Source organism: Schistocerca cancellata, chromosome 3 (assembly GCF_023864275.1).
Source record: "Schistocerca cancellata isolate TAMUIC-IGC-003103 chromosome 3, iqSchCanc2.1, whole genome shotgun sequence".
NCBI lineage: Eukaryota > Metazoa > Arthropoda > Insecta > Orthoptera > Acrididae > Schistocerca > Schistocerca cancellata.
Genome location: NC_064628.1, coordinates 227,717,391 through 227,735,490, shown reverse-complemented (window position 1 = coordinate 227,735,490; position 18,100 = coordinate 227,717,391). Strand labels below are relative to the sequence as shown.

General features: G+C 36.1%; 1 protein-coding gene across 1 annotated transcript; it reads right to left on the bottom strand.

Moving 5' to 3' along the window:
* Positions 1-490: 490 nt before the first annotated feature.
* Positions 491-17,599, bottom strand: LOC126174853 (biogenesis of lysosome-related organelles complex 1 subunit 1). The gene is made up of 4 exons (XM_049921245.1): positions 17,443-17,599; positions 17,252-17,324; positions 4,238-4,455; positions 491-1,537 (listed from the first exon to the last, which is right to left on the bottom strand). The coding sequence occupies exons 1-4, from the start codon at positions 17,501-17,503 to the stop codon at positions 1,518-1,520; spliced, it is 372 nt and encodes a 123-aa protein (XP_049777202.1). The 5' UTR covers positions 17,504-17,599; the 3' UTR covers positions 491-1,517.
* Between the last annotated feature and the right edge of the window lie 501 nt (positions 17,600-18,100).

Below are 18,100 nucleotides of genomic sequence, written 5' to 3'. Positions count from 1 at the left end.
AAATGCAAACATACAAGAGGAACATGTGTACCAACAAGATAAAAATAAATAAATTTAAAGTCAGATGCATGATGCCTGTGAAATTAACAAAATCCCATTACTTTTTGATCACACCTCATAGATCTTCACTAATTTCTCAGGTCTCACCTGAATTACATCTTATTTTGACCAAACAAGCCTGCAGGTGGAGAAGATTCTCTTAATGGATACAGTACTGGCAGGGCAAGAAAAGAGGCACTAATAAAGTAGTTGTAAGCAAGGATTAGTGTCTTGAATAAATTAATCATAGTAATTTAAATTGAATTATTTAATTAGTAATAAAAACAAAAAAACCAAATTTTACCCACTTTTTTTAATACCCATGTTTTTCTCAACCCTGGAAGTGCGTCTTCCATGAGGTCTGTTCTGAAGAAACTGTGAGCATAATTTTTAAAAAAGTGGAGAGGAGAATATTTGGAGTAGGGTGTGGTTTAATAGTGAACAAGACATGTTGCAAAAGCCTAGAAATATATTCTAGTTCTGGATTCATTTCCATAACAACATTTTTAATGTCAGAAGAGATCTAAAAATTAAAATTACGCTTTATACAATCACACAAACAGGAGAAAGTATAGAAAAATTTGCTGGGGTATAACAGTTTCATTTTTTGCCTTCTTGTCTCAGTTCATGTTAACTGTTATTTCCTTACATTAGCTTCTTCTTTAGCAATTAATATCTACTATGGTAGCAACAAGACCCAGTAACAACAGTTGAGTCACAGTTCAAACAATGATGAACTGATCATTTTACATGATTTTTGTTTCTGCCTTTTTTGAGTAGAAAGGTCACCTAAGGATCAACATTTGAAAATAAGCAAATTTTTGAAGCACATCTCTGAAATTCTCCAGGCAAGCAAAATGAAAGGCCCAGCCTTTTCTTACTGGACTACAACATGCAAATGCCCATAAAATATTTTAACTGTTTTATTTTGAATGATGCACAGCTGCATAGAGTAGTAAGGTAAGCCTTGATTTACTGACAGTATAGTAAGCATTTAACATTGTGTTTTTCCCTGATTCTACAAATCTTAACATAGTGAAAGATTACTTATAAGAAAGCATGTTCTTATTTATTTATGCCAAATAAATGTAAGATGTACAGGAAGATGCTTTCAGATTACGTTGCACTTAGAAAAGTAAATGTGTCATGTTTGCATATCAGTTTATTGGACTTAAGTCCACAACACACAGCCAGAGCATAAAAAAAAGCAAGTCAGTATGCTACAAGAAATTGAAAACTGTGTTTTTGATACAGCAAAGAAATTGATTAATTTTAGCTAGTTTTGCAGACTGCTTTTTTAAACAGAACATAAATTGTGGAATGTATATTTTTTAAAATGAGTATCTCCAGTAGTACTTCAGCAAATCTCATATTTACAATGCAGTTTTTATTAGTATACATGTAATATGTAATGACACAAACTATTACACATAGACAAATTATTTACAATTTTGAATGTAGTGGAATACTTCCGTCTTCTACGAGGACTCCTGGGAGACTGAAACAGAGGAGCAAGTGATTAATTGTATGAAACTATCATGAAAAGCAGTATTTCCTATACAACAACAGGAAGTAATCAGCTACAGGAGAAAAAAAAAATCAGTTATTATTAACATTATGTCTAGGAAACCAGAGAATTTACTTTGATTAGTTATGTGGCAAAATTGCTGGACAGTACTTACTTTCAGGTATATTTTTGAAAAGCTCAAGAACTCCATGTTTATCTCATAATGTGTAGCTTCTGTTGCTCTTGAGACGATAAATATGTTTCTACTGTCATGATTCTTGGGATCAAAAGAGGTTTTGACTAGTTGCCTGCTGGAGCAATAGCCTGATTCATAAACAGAGGTTTGGGCTTCTATTCACAATGAATTGTATATATTTACATTGTCAAAGGATCGGTAGCCCCACGCAACGCATGAAGAAAAAATCTGTCACTTCATTAAGCCTGATCTTTTGACTGGTGCCAACATGGAAGATCTGTTCTAAATCCTGAGCATGCTTCATTGTTATTTGTTACATTTGTTGGCTACTACAGCAGAAATTACTGATTTGATAAATGGTGGGCATGTAAAATTTTAGTCTGCTGTGGGAAAGTCTGGAATGGTATTTTATGTCACCTATTGACCAAATGAAGAAATTGTCTCAGAAAATAAGTATTGAGATTAACTGTAATGTGCTGAAGCGATATCAAAGTGAAAAGCTTTCACCAAGCTGAGAGCAAAAGCATTAATTTATTGATTCTTATCAAATAGAGAGCTTTCAGTTCATACTGATGTGTACCAGAAGTAAATAATGGGCTTTGGAATATAATATGATGATGTGAACTAAGTTCATTTATCATATTTTGGACAAATTTCAGATAATAATGTAGATATATGGATTTTATTAAGAACTGCATTTGTACTGTTAATACCAACTGCTCATTAAAATTACTTATTTTTTTCCAACTAAGCTGTTCTAAAATGTGTCTTGTAGATGACGTTGAAAAGCTTTAATACAGCTTAGGAACTGCATCATGCAATACACAATTGCACTTATTTCTATTTTGACAATTGATTTTGGTCACAATGTGATCACCCTCAAGCTGTACAAGATGTTATATGCAGTCCACAATTACAATAATTAATCAAAATCTTGAAGTCAACCCTGACTAGAGTTGTTTTAGTCATGTTGTTAGTTTCCACTGTAGCAAATGAGAACATGATAAGTTATGTCACAAGTTATACAAAATGGAGCATTTTGAGATTTTTATTAATTATTGCAATTGTGGAATACAGTCACGTATAACTGTTATGATTTTTGGATGATAAGACTGACCAAAATTGACTGTAAAAATAAAAATAATTACAGCTGCATATTACATGATGCAATTCCCTTCCATTTAGTTGTAACAAAACTGAAAATAGTGACTTATGTTCACTCATTCCCCAAAAATAATCTCCCATTTGCTGTCACTTTCCTAGACAACACCTTGTGTTGAATATAGTTTTGCTTTATACACATCTGTTTTCTGCTAAAAAACAAGAATCAGTGACGAAATATGCAACAAAATAAGGAGAAACAAATGCTGAAAAAAGTTAGAAATATCGAAACTCTGCATGATGTGTGTTGCTATAACCTAGTCACTTAAACAGAAAACTGTTTACATGTTGTCCAGGCTGGTTGGAGATTACATATATCATTTCAGACAAGAAGAAAGATCAGACTGGGATGTAAAAGCATATCTACAACATGAAGAGGTGTTATATGGAGTGTGAAAAAATTATCCATGGACACGAAGAAAGCAGAATGTACGTTAAAAAACATATCCAAAGAGATACTCATAGTTTCTATTTGCAGCTGAGGGCTCCCAGAGATCGATCATCATGAGGAAGCAGTTTTCAGCCTAAGTAGATACAACTGTGTCTGTACACATGCAAAAGTATCTGCACCTCAGTTTAATTGAATTGGTTTCTATGTAGTTATGATCAACTACATTTATCTGCATGAAAAAAAGCAAGTTTGAGGACCCAGAGGCAGAGCATGCTGCCTGAGTAGCACAGGTAGGAACTGTTTCTTCATCACATCCTTCACACTCACTGTCTTCCTAGCACTAATCCCTACTAATCCTTGTCTTACAACTACATAAAATTCTGATGCCACCCCATTTTTTGTGCTGCCCCCCCACCCCCAAATCATCTCTACTACATTTTTCTGCTCGCCACTTTGGTCAGATTTTTAGGTGTGCGGACTCTAAACCACAATGTCTTCTCAGCAGTACTCTATTCTGTCCCTCTCCTTTACCCTCCCTTGTATTCCTATGTATAACATGACCTCACTTGGGTTGAAACAATGTAGCTACATGATCTGAAAAACAATGTAAGTCTGAAAGCCGAGCTGCAATGTCCAGCTTTTGGATTATTTTCTTGTTGGGCACCACAAATTAATAAACTGAATGAAAATAACATTTGCACAAAAACAATTCAAATTTCAATAAATGCTTTATCCTGCATAAGTCTGTACTGAATAAAGCTTTTGTTTTTCCAACTGAATCCTTGTGTGCAAATATTTCTGCATTTTGTGCACATCTTGTGTTTGTGTGTATCTATTGCTCAGTGCCACTAATGGTACCAGTGTTCCTATTATTTACATTTGACATGAAAGTTGAGTGATTAGGACAAACAGTCAAAATAAAATAACTAATCATAAAACCAACCTTTATATGTATATTCCAAAGCACTTGTAATGGTTCTCATGTCAGTTTCAATGCTTCTTGCCCAATTTTCTGCATCTCCTATTTCCTTCAGAGCACTACTAAAGCTCTCTACTAGGCTCACCCACTGTTGTGTTTGTTTAGCAAAATTAGTGGCACTGTGATGAAGCTGCTTTGCTTCAGCATCCAAACGCTTCTGATTTAGATATGCTTGAGCAACACTGAAACATGAAAATCAATCATCTGTTAAGCCACATTCCAAAGATTTTTTCTACTGTATACCAAAATTCTGCTGTTTACGTCCAACTCATTTCCATTAGTTTGGTAACATGCGTATTGTATGACTTATTTTGTCAAAACACTCACAGTACTCAGTTGTCAATGAATTCACGTATAATGAAATGTAGAACCAAACTGATGCAGGCACTATAGGATGAAATTATCCAGTTCTCACAATAAAATGTAAAAAAAAAGACAAGACACTTAAATGTCTTAATACTCCTGAATCACACCAGGGTTATGGAAGCTCTTTACCTTTGGATCTTTCTACGTTCTCTTGAACATGAAACAGCTATCATGCGTGTCCATTTGCCTTCCAACACTTAAATGGGTGCTATGATTTGAAGAACCACAATTACCTAAATTCAAGATGTGGTGGTTGCAGAGGAAGCATTTTGGTCTTTTTAGTTTATTCCAATAAATATAGGCATTTGGTCAGATTCCAATGCTGTCTCAATTTTCATGTTGTGCCAGAGGTCTGAAAGCTTGTAAAAGAAAGTGACAGAGCAGTTACATTTCAGTTTTCTTTATAGATATCTTGTGATATTTGCTTCGAAATGAATATGAATCCTAAAAGAAGGCAGGGTATATATATCTGGATCCTTCTAAATGCTGATATGATGTGCTTTCAACCAGACAGATATAAACTGGCAGAAAGTGTAAAGGTAACAGAAACAGTTTGGGAGGAGAGAGAGTTTTTTCCTTTCAAACTATAGATTGTCAACACAATTTAGTAGATTCTGTTATGAAAGGTAAAAACTGAGAGTAGTATAAGAGAAAAAAAAATCAGAAATGTGAAACAAGATCACAATAAATATTAATGGTGATGAAGCAAGGGAGTGAGGAAACTGACATATGAGTAAAAAGATTTGAAATGCAGAGCATGACTGAAAGCTACAGATATGGCTGACAGGTGTGGATTACTTAAGTGCAGCTGAAACAGGAACAGGTAAAATGTTGAGTGTTAAATACAAAATATAATAACACAATAAATTTTTTGGACAGAATCAACTAAAGTTTCAAGTACCGTCCTTCTGCTTCGATCTGTGATGTAACTGTCTCACGGTACATCATGCTGCTGCAGTGTATTTCAAATGGACTGTGTTTGCAGAGGGCATGTTGGGGTATGTGGTGGCACTCTCTAGTGTGGGATGTTCCCTTCTACATTTTTTTGAGTACTGTTAATGATTTGCTGGACTTCTTGAGTGCTGTTTGTGAGACAAATATTGGAAGAGTTCACAACAATCTGTTGGTAAGTTATTTTGATGTTGGTAGTTATGGGCAATACATTCATTTTCTGGTTTGGAACTATTAGTGCTGTGTGGTGCTTATGGTTGTAGATTTAATTTTGTGTTTCATTTTTTGTTAGTTTTGGACATGAACAATAAAATTCATGAATACGTCCCTACATGCAACAATGAGGTGTAATATTTGTTTCGTTAGTGGTAGAAGAAAGAGTGAAAGAAATATTAAAAAGTATTTGACCAATTAAGGAAGGTTGGTCTCGGGAAATTCACATCACAACTGTGATGGCACAATGTGGTTATTACTTTAACACACATAAAAATCTCTATCTATTTTATTATATTTCATAACCTTTAATGATTTACATATGTCATTACTCTTCTCCCCCCCCCCCCTTACTGTATCAAGCATTGGTGGCTATTTTACATCATCACTGAAAGTACTGACCATGAGAAATATTATAAAGACGACTCCCCCACAACGACTAAGCTTTTACATGTTGGGGAGGAGGGGGCAGGGGAGGGGGCGGCAGCGTGGCTCAGCAGTCAATGATCTGAATGACCAAAGCGGTACAGTCTACTTCTAAGAGCTGGTCACTACCACATGGGTAGTAAAGGCGGAAAGGATGGACCTCAGTACAGAAGATACAGCAGAAGAGGCAAAGCACCAAGCAGAACAAAAATTCATATTGTATCTGACTTCAACAAGTGACTACATGATTAGCATCTGTCTACATGCTGAGATGGTGGCTGCAAAAATCAATAGCATCTGTTACCAAAGTGTTTGGCTACAAAAGGCATTAGTTCCCATGCTTGGTGTCCTGTTAAGACCCATCTGGCAATTTGATTACAGATTTAACATCCCACAAAGGGGTTAACAACCCTTCCTAATTTACTTTCAACGAAGACATGATCATAAACACTGAATGCAAAAGTACTCCATTGTTGGAAACAGCGATGCAACTAGGCCATCAAATTCTGGAAAACATAGAACATCATGTAAGAAAGAGTTGGAGCTTCCTAGAATGTCTCACATAAGGTCTAAGAAAAAACATCTGCTAGGCACACTGAACATTGACACTTCACTAAAGACTGGGAAACCTAAACAACTGATGGATGTATTAAACAGACACAACATACTCATACCAATATTTCCAGGAAACTAGATGTGGAGATGAGAATTCATCTGAACCAGAGGCGTACAGGATTTATAAAGGGGAACAGGCCATAAAGAATAAACAGAAAGTCACTTATGCTTGGAACGGAATCTAACAGAATGCATAGCAAATTTTGTGTCCCCATCAGAGCAAATATCAATTCTCTCATTCTGATCAGCAAACAAGGGCTCTATGGTCATAAATGCACATACACCTACCAACAATGACAATAGAAAAAAATCCAGAAAAGGTCGAATAGTTTTGGGAAAAACTAGAAAATGGACAATCAAAAAATATCACACCACCACATAAAAGTACTTCTTAGGGACTTCAATATATGGATTGGCAGAGAAGAAAAATACAAGGCATTAGTGGAAATTTTCCCAATACCAACGGATCATCAACTTCTGTAGACAGTTCGATTTAAAACTAATGTCAACCTCTTTCAGAAAATTACCATGGAAAAGAAGACCTTGTCTTCTCCTAATACACCTTCAGGCTCATATCAATTGCATAATGTGGCATTAACCAAACAAATCGATACAAAAGTTATGGATGTATTGGTCAGAAGAGAACTACGTATAGATTTGAACTGCTTTTTGACAGAAATCAGTGACAGCTTTCAACCTAAAAAACCAAACCCAAAATTAAAAAAGTCCATAGACTTGAAAACCTTTTCTCTCAGACAACAGGAATGAATTCATTAAAAAGCTTCACACAAAGGAAATGGGAAATTGGGATGAGAGCAGATATGTCACAGTGGAAACAGTGAAAGAACAAGAACAACAAGGAAACAGGATGGTGGAGTAAGATATGTGATGAAGTGGCAGAGCATAGACTAACAGCGGCTAAAAGGAGAGAGACTGACACACATTCACTGAGATCAGAAGACAGACATAAAATAATATTCAAACAGAGGAGCTAAAATATAACAAAAATGACTATAGGTAACAGATACAAATTTCAGACAGAACAACACTACAGACTTCTACAAAGTCTTCAAAGAAGAAATATCAGGGTACAAGCCAGTGAGTGAGCCCACACGGCAACGATTCAACAGGCAAACTGATTCCAACAACAAATACAACTGTAAGTTACTAACAAAATACTTCAAAAATCTTAGAAATTGTGAGGAACTAACACAATGACTAATTTCCAAATAGCCTCAAATGGAAAACCCACCTTCAGAACCACTGTCACTGCATCAGACTTAAAATACACTGTCCAGCTGAAAAACAACAGAGCACCATGTGACAACGGGATATCAGCTGAGATGGGGAAATTGGGAGGGAAGAAAGAAGATGAAAATATTTATGAGGTTATTAAAGATTTCTGGGGGAAAGGAAGAATACCTGATGACAGAAAACAAGCCATAATCCAACTGCTACATAAGAAGGGCGACAGAACAGACACCAATAATTATCAAGGCAAATCTTTACTTCCAGTCACCCACAAAATTATATCCAAAGCTGAATAAGAGAAAAGACCAAGCAGACCCCACAATTGACGAGTACCAAGCAGGGTTCAGAAAAATAGATCGTGTTCAGAAAAAATTTTCAACTTGGAAGCAATCCTCAGAATCAGAACAATGTGGAACCTTAACACAGTTGTCTTATTCATTGACTTAATACATGCCTACAATAATGTAGTCGGGCACACAGTATTCCTAATACTGAAAGAAGCAGGTATCAACTAAACCAGCAGACTATTAGTTGAACAGACACACACAGAGATAACTCTGAAAGTTAAATTCCTAAAAGTTTTTGAAACCCTCGGAATTAACACAGTTGTGTGGCAGGGTGATGGGCTCTCACCGATTTGCTTCAATTTGGTCTTATAAAAGATCAAGAGACAGTGGAATGAAGAGATACAAGAGAAAAATATCTAAGGAATCCATCTATGTCAAGGAAGCTGAAGATCTGGGGTGAAATGTGTCACTTTTGCTGATGATATTGCAGTAATCTCTAAGGACAAAACAGGTGCAAAGATAATGACAAAAACACTTCCCAAAATTGCTGCTAAACCAGATTACAAATATTGTATGACAAAATGAAACATCAAAAGATGTGATAAATTTAACTATTTACAAGAGCAGATATAATAAAATGGATTAGACAACACCACAAGTAAAGGAAGATTCAAGAAAATGGAATTAGCATACAACTTTGTAGTGAAGAATGCAAAGGTTCGACTTCATATGTACATGATACGTAACCAACATGACCCTATAAGCTACACTGCTGTTTGTGTAAAGTGCAACGCTGAGAAGGAATTATCCGAATGGAGCAACACTTGGTGGAAGTGGCAATCGGTGTGCAAGCAATACGTGATACATTTTGCAGCGAGATGGGGTACACGTACGCCGAGCACAGCCCTTTCATGACGGTCCGACAGAGTTGGTCTTGTGCCCAATCTAGTTGGTGCAGAGCTGTCACACAAGGTGGAAACAATACAGAGTGCCAGTAAGCCTTGTCGACAGCAATGGGAGCAGTATCGGCATGCGAGTGGGTCGTACCATGACATTTCGGCTCACACAGGGCACGCTGCTACGACAGTGATGTGTGTGTGGAAGCAGGGGATAGAGGAAGGTCGTGTGCAGCAACGAGCGGAAACTGGACCACGGAACGTGACCACAGCACAGGATCTTGTCCGCATGGCCATTACGGACCATACAGCATCATCCACAGTGTTGGCTCGTCACTGGGGCACTGCAACAGGTATGAACTTTTCTGCACCCATGGTTTGTCACCGTCTGCTGCAGTTTGGACTGAACACATGCATGCCATTACCTTGGCTTCCTTTGTCCAGAAAACCACAAGCTCCTCCAACTGCAATGGGCACGTGAACACCATCACTGTGGTGCTGAGTGGCAACGTGTAATCTTTTCAGATGAGTCCCACTTCAACATGTCCTACAGTGATGGCCGTATACGTGTCCAGCGGTACTGTGATGAGCGCAACCTGGAGGGCTACATCGTGGAGCGGCATAGTGGACACGCACCAGGTGTGAAGGTTTGGGGTGCCATCAGTTACAACAGATCTCGCCTCATGTACGTACTCCGGGCACTCTGAACAGCAACCTGTACCTAACGGAGGTCGTGGAGCCTGACATACTCCTCCTGCTTCAGGCATCTCCACAGGTCACATTTCAACAGGACAATGCCTGGCCACATATTGCCAGGAATGTACAGGCCTTCTTCAAAGAGCGACGGGTACCATTGCTTCCCTGGCCAGCACATTCACCACACGTCGCCCATCGAATGTGTCGTGGGTATGGTTGTCGGCACCTGGTGTGTCACGGTCCTCCAGTAACTGGTGTCACAGATTTGTGGGCTCGAATACAAATTGCATCGAGGGAAATCCCTCAGGAACATATTCAGAACCTTATTGATTCAATGCCACGGCGAATAGCAGCTCTAATTGCAGCACATAGTGCCCACACGACATACTGAATAGTAGGGCTCAAGGGACATATACAGATCTGAAAAGGTAATGATTTGTTACTTTTCATGTACCTAACCTGTGGTGTTGAATTAATTGAATTCATGCATTTCCTTCTTGGTGTTGCAATTTCCACAAACGATAGTGTATTTTGCTCTCTAACAATGTGTGTACAATCCTGATACAATTACCTCGAGGTATTCCTTCTAAGGGAGTCTAAAAGTAACTGCAGAAACCTTTAACAGGAAAGTAACAGTTATTATTCAACAATAACTTGAAGTTACACAATGACCCAACAAATATCTCTGATCACTTCCCCTGACACAACAGAAGTGAGAACAAGAAGTGGCGACCTCACTTCCCAAACTTTCGTTTTTAAAGACTGAATAGCTACAGATTTTCCTAGAAATTTTTTGTATACACGGTCTGTGGATTACAGATAACATCTGTTCTCTTGTGCTTAACATTAAATTGGTTGCTTGACCATCTCAGAAAAATTTTATATTTGCTGGGTGAATTCCCCAATGTTTAGTAATAACAAAAATATTTTTTTAAAAAAATTATTGTTTATTATTTTGAAATGGTGGCCATATTTGTTCCAGGTCACATGCGTTTTTTCGTATTTGCAAGATTCTACATTTTTTTGCAATTATTCAGTAGTGGATTGTCCTAAGCCTTTCAGATGAAATACATTTAGTTCAACACTCTCTGGTCAAGCAACCAATTATTTTTTCCTTGGACCACTTTGTATGGATTGACCCTTTCATGTATGAACCACAGCTTTAGCTCAAACATTTTTTTAATTGTATTTTTTTGTTGCAAGTGAAATAAATTGTGCTGATTATTTACGTACACCATAGGTGCAGGTACACATTACTCCAAATACAAACAAAGCAGAAAGATTATTTTTTCCTGTGTATTCTTTACTCTATCATCTTTAAATCAGACTATTGAAAGATGGTGCTGTCGTAAATTGTGGTACAAAAAAATTGTAAGTATGATTATAAAAAATTTTGGAAATGAATTTACGGTTTTTCTAGAAAAGAGCATTTTATTTTCAAAGTTAAGTCACAAAAGAAGTCTGCTGTTTAGTTAAGCATGTTTTAAGACAGTGAACAAAATTTCAGCTCGCTGTCTTTAACAGTTTTTAACCAAAGTGTACCAGAACATGAAATAATTTAACTTTTTTGAAGTTTAAGTTAAAGGTAAAAACTTCCAATTGAATCTCAAAGTTGAAATTCATACTGAAGTTTGATATCACAAAAGTCTATTAACTGTGAAATTTTCAGATTTTTATCTGGTCCCCCAACAAAGATATTGCAGGCCACAAAACGGAAAAATTTAAAAAATTCATTTTTTAAAATAGTGTATTTTTTTAAACTGTAAGCTGCTCACCATTGATACTCCATAAAAAGTAACTATACTATACAGTGTACTAGTAGAAAAAATATTAAAGCTGAGAAATTAATCTTTCTTTGGAAAACCACTGTTCAAAAATTGAGTTTTTTTAATTTGTGGCTGGCAACTTTAAACTATGAAAAATATATTAAAGAATACATTCAGCTAAGTGAAAATAATGTTAATTTGTAGCCCAGCGTGTGTTGAACTAAACACATTTTTTTTCCTTGCAATAATTTACCAACAGCCGTATGTATTGTAGAAATTTATTTTATTTTATGAACTTCTGTGTGCTACCAGTTTTGGCATTATACTGATGCCATCTTCAGGCCCCTGTACAATGAGTAGAAGAAATGTACTATTATAAAAAATATTGAACATACATTAACAATTGACAGGTATCATGGTAACTATTTAAGTGGCTCAAAAAGCCATATTGTATATCACTAAAACAATATGTAACATTAGGGCACATATGCTTCTGCCAATGTCATACTGTTGTTAATAGTTTCCACTGTTTTACTCGAATATAACATGATGTATGAACATATGTATACACTATTATTCATAAAACCATACCCCACAGTTGTAATAGGCCATGCAACACATCAAATGTACTGCATACATGTATGTGCAGTGGAACAGTGGAAGAATTTTTTTTAATAGAATAATTAACTAATATAAATGACAATAAAATAAATTAAAATACAAGAAAATGTGACAACCATGTCTGAATTCATAAGTTACATATGTGTGGTCTAGGTCGTATTATGTGTGGTATGACAAACAGTTGCCACAATATTAACGATAAAAAGCATAAAAGAGTTTGTCTTAAAACGCAGTTGCATTCATGAAGTAAACCAATGCAGTCGTACTATAAAATCATCAAACACCTGGTCATCGTAGGCACTTCATTAGGACCCTTATGTAGGCCATCCCACATTGTGCTGAGTGGATTAATGCAATGCCAGTAGCTGCCTCATATAGTCATGGTTACAAAGAAGATTCTCAGTCTCTGTGTATCAAAAATGTCTATCTCCCTACATATAAGTCCTATACAATTATGCAGAATTATACCAAGTGGAATTGATAGAATAAAAAGGAAAAGAAGAAAAAGAGAAATATAGTAGGCCACTTATATGTCTGAACGTAAATCTCAAAATGAAATGTATACCATCCCTAAGACTAAGGGTATCTCCTATAACCATGTCTAATCATTCTCAGGTTGCATTAAGGCCAAGTGTGGTAGCATATGAGATGATTATCCGGATCTTAAGTACATCCTCCAGTGTCATCATATTCTGCCTAATGACTTTAATGAGTCTGAAACTATCTGCATGGGTCAAAATGTCATGGTACCTAAAAACTGGTCAAAATATTTGACTAGCTAAAATCAAATATAAACGGACATATACCTATTAGCTAAGTGTCACGGAATGCGATGTTGCATCAAGTATAAAATTGGTTAAGTGGCAACTTAAAGAGTGCAGCGATAGGTGAACAGTACAGTAATCCAAAAGGGTTAGAAAATAATGTTGGACACATTTGCAAGTTATGGCAGTGGACAACTTCCATGGGAGGGGTATATTGGGCAATAGGGTTACGCAATATTTGCATTTCGTCTGTCAACCTCTTCCTACATGAATTGTAGTAAATATGTACATCAACTATTAATATCACGGCAACACCGATGTAGATATAAGTGATACGATGGACAAAATAATTTTAGTAGTTTAGACTAAGGTGTAGGTAGCCATCGAAACCTAAGATAAGGGATTGTTATCCGCAGTTCACATACTTTACATTTTTCATTTTGACTCGTATATGGTGAGTGTTTGTGCTTGGTTCACATCAGATCTGTATTATTTGAACTTAATCGAACCACTGTGTCCCCACCGAATCACTTGGCCTCTGATACATTTGAAGCCACTGAGTTTTTACACCTATTTGGTAACATTAAATATATTTTAGACTTGCTTCTGATAACATTTCCCAGTTAGGTACCTGCATAACCTTACTACAGTTTAGTTATAAGGGGGTTTTACCACAGTGAGTATGTGGATGGCTGGTACTTAGAATGTATGAACAGTTTTACAGACACTGCATTATAGGTGTTACCCTGTCAAGATTTAAAGATATCGGTACGCATAAATAGGAAGTGATATATATTTTAACTTTGGTCTAGGTCATCAGTAATGTACCAGCAAAATTACTTATATTCTCATAGATATTGTAAGGTCAATGTTGCCATACATCTTTAAATGAGATACTTACAAAACTTGTGTACCGATGATCATGGGTATCATAGCATAATACTTTGGAATTTTGTGTACTACACTTACATGCTATTTTGATATTTACCAATATACGCACTTATGGTCAATACTACATTTTTTCCCTTCCCATGGAAGTTGTCCACTGCCATAACTTGCAAATGTGTCCAACATTATTTTCTAACCCTTTTGGATTACTGTACTGCTCACTTATCAATGCACTCTTAAGTTGCCACTTAACCAAATTTATACTTGATGCAACACCGCATTCCGTGACACTTAGCTAATAGGTATATGTCCGTTATTGTTTGCTTTTAGCTCGTCAAATATTTTGACCAGTTTTTAGGTACCAAGACATTTTGACCTATGCAGGTAGTTTCAGACTCATTAAGGTCATTAGACAGAATATGATGACACTGGAGGATGTACTTAAGATCCGGATAATCATCTCATATGCTACTACACCTGGCCTTAATGCAACCTGAGAATGATTCGACATGGTTATAGGAGATACCCTTAATCTTAGGGATGGTATACATTTCATTTTGAGATTTATGTTCAGACATATAAGTGGCCTTCTATATTTCTCTTTTTCTTTTTTTCCTTTTTATTCTATCGATTCCACTTGGTATAATTCTGCATAATTGTATAGGGCTTATATGTAGGGAGATAGACATTTTTGATGTACAGAGATTGAGAACCTTCTTTGTAACCATGACTATATGAGGCAGCTACTGGCATTGCATTAATCCACTCAGCACAATGTGGGGTTGTCCTACATAAGGGTCCTAATGAAGTGCCTACGATGACCAGGTGTTTGATGATTTTATAGTACGACTGCATTGGTTTACTTCGTGAATGCAATTGCGTTTTAAGACAAACTCTTTTATGCTTTTTATCGTTAATATTGTGGCAACTGTTTGTCATACCACACATAATACGACCTAGACCACACATATGTAACTTATGAATTCAGACATGGTTGTCACATTTTCTTGTATTTTAATTTATTTTATTGTCATCTATATTAGTTAATTATTATATTAAAAAAAATTCTTCCACTGTTCTACTGCACATACATGTATGCAGTACATTTGATGTGTTGCATGGCCTATTACAACTGTGGGGTATGGTTTCATGAATAATAGCGTATACATATGTTCATACATCATGTTATATTCGGTAAAGCAGTGGAAACTATTAACAACAGTATGACACTGGCAGAAGCATATGTGCCCTAATGTTACATATTGTTTTAGTGATATACAATATGGCTTTTTGAGCCACTTAAATAGTTAACATGATACCTGTCAACTGTTAACGTATGTTCAATATTTTTTACAACAGTACATTTCTTCTACTCATTGTACAGGGGCCTGAAGATGGCATCAGGATAATGCCAAAACTGGTAGCACATAGAAGTTCATAAAATAAAATAAATTTCTACAATACATGCGGCTGTTGGTAAATTATTGCATCAAGAAGTTCATGCCAGCTGTCGTCCCACAATCGATAATGGATCAATGAAGATTAAATGCATTTTATCTGAAAGGCTTAGGACAATCCACTATGAATAATTGTAAAAAATGTAGATTCCTGCAAATACGAAAAAACACATGCAGCCTGGAACAAATATGGCCACCATATCAAAATAATGAACAATAATTTTTTTAAAAAATATCGGGGCAGTCACCCAGCAAATATAAAATTTTTCTGAGATGGTCAAGAAACCATTGCTGGACCACTTGGTATGGATTGACCCAAAAATGTTCCCAAAAAATGCCTTAAACGATGGTAAGCATTATATGGCCTTACATATCTTATTCTATGAGTTACACTGTTTAGAAAACTGACAATCTTTTTCAAGGTTTCCCCTGGTATTCACAGACCAGTGCCCTTAACAAGCAAGAAGTACAGTTCTACTTTAGTATGTTACAGTTGCATGTTACAATTATAGTAAACTTGCACTTCTCAGAAGGTAGTGTTTGAAGTGTCATTTTCCAAGCTAACTGCAGTAGGCCTTATGTACTCATTTCAATATTGAATTCTGAGTGATTCAGATAATTTCATAATTGTTGACAAGCTCTTAAAAATCTCAACTCCTGTTCTTCAATAATGCTAAAGAAGCAATGTACATGACACTTTTAAGGTGACTCTATACACAAAAATTTGTAAGATGGAGATAAGGTGATTTTGCAAGACTAATGTAGCGGTCAGTCCTGAACTATGCATCACTGAGTGTATCAGTGCATTATATGTCATCTCATAAAAACTGAATAAGCTGGTGCCTTGCCCTGCATGTATAGGACACTATAATACTGTTCCAAGGGGGCGTCCACAATATTCCCTTTCATTAAAAGCAACTGTACTGTGTTATCCAATAACACTCCTCAATCACCATTACATTTCTTAACAGGAAAATGTTTACCAAGCATTAAGTCCATTGCAGCTGGTATCCACAACTTTGTAATTATCTTAAGTTCCATTTGTGGATACATGCTTACTGAAATGTTTTTGTTTCTGTAATTCAACTGTGACAGCTTATGCCACTAATTATGATATGACTATGCACAGTCTATAATTATACATTATGAAGTATATTATGTATCACAAAAGTGATCAACAGTAACAGAAGTAAGAAGATAAGTGCTGCACATCTCATCAATCAAGATGTCATCAAAGGAGGATAGAACAAGCATGAGGCCCTTTTCAAATGAACAGTTCTGTCATAGTCAACATGTGGAAACCACTTAGAAACTGAATACAAATAGCAAGATGATGATTTCTATCTACAATAATATGTATACCACAAAGCACTTCTTCCATATTTATTTTTTAATGAAGCCATTCTCTCGCATTATTATTAACTCTGCGGTGATCATTATGAGAACTGGCAGTATGCATTATTAAAGGACCAGGAATGAAACAGTCACTTTACATTGCAGTTTCTTAGTGTTTAACTTAATCCGGTACTCACAAATTTGTGTCAGCAGTCAAACTGCAAAACCTTTGAAGCATCTGCTTCAATACCTGCTTAACGAAGTGTAGAAACTTATCCCTCAACAACAATTAGCTAAAAAGTATTAAACTTCGTTTTAGGCTAAAAGTGTGGTTCCGCTAAAATGTGTATTAAGTGGTGTGTTATACAAGAAACTGACATTTTTGAGATGGTGCTGTAAATTTTTATTGTCCATTTCAATTTGAAATATTTTGAATTTATACATACCCTACGTTTAGGTGGTCAACTAAAGCCTCTGTCAAATTGGTTGCCGCAGCAACAGCTTCTCTTCTTTTCTGCTCTGATGTGAAAAAAATAAACAATTACTTGTGGCTATTTCCGGCAAGATGCATGTTTATATTGCAAACTTTTACAGTACGTTAAAATAAAGCACTGATTTCCGACGTTCATGCATTTACCCTGCGCTTCCTTTCGAGCAGTTTGTTTGGCTTGGTGTTCCTTAACTAAGGTGGATAACATTTTAAACACCTTTTTTCGAATAGTACACAATTTTTTCTGTGCTTTAATCGTTGTAGTCGAAGTTATTCTCGATTACTAAATCCGTATGATCTTGACGATTGTATCGATCTTTCGACTGCAGTAAGTCTTTGACTGCGAAGTGTCCAGCGTGCGTCTATATTTATTTATTTATTTATTTAAATGTCAAGTTCCGTAGGACCAAATTGAGGAGCCAATCTCCAAGGCCATGGAACGTGTCAGTACATGAACCTGCATTACATAAAAAGTAATAACAGATAAAAATAAATGTTCATGAACCTGAAAGAAAATCAGTCCATAAGTTTAAGCAAACGCTATCAGCAATACAATGAGAATCATCTTAATTTTTCAAGGAACTCCTCGACAGAATAGAAGGAGTGACCCATGAGGAAACTCTTCAGTTTCGATTTGAAAGCGCGTGGATTGCTGCTAAGATTTTTGAATTCGAGTGGCAGCTTACTGAAAATGGATGCAGCAGTATACTGCACACCTTTTTGCACAAGAGTTAAGGAAGTCCGATCCAAATGGAGGTTTGATTTCTGCCGAGTATTAACCGAGTGAAAACTGCTTATTGTTGGA

Coding starts and splice junctions, on each gene's coding strand:
- LOC126174853 (XM_049921245.1), bottom strand. CDS start 17,503: ATGTTATCCACCTTAGTTAAGGAACACCAAGCCAAACAAACTGCTCGA. Junction 17,325..17,442: donor TGCTCGAAAGGAAGCGCAGG/GTAAATGCATGA, acceptor TTTTCACATCAG/AGCAGAAAAGAAGAGAAGCT. Junction 1,538..4,237: donor TTTGGAATATACATATAAAG/GTTGGTTTTATG, acceptor CCTCTGTTTCAG/TCTCCCAGGAGTCCTCGTAG.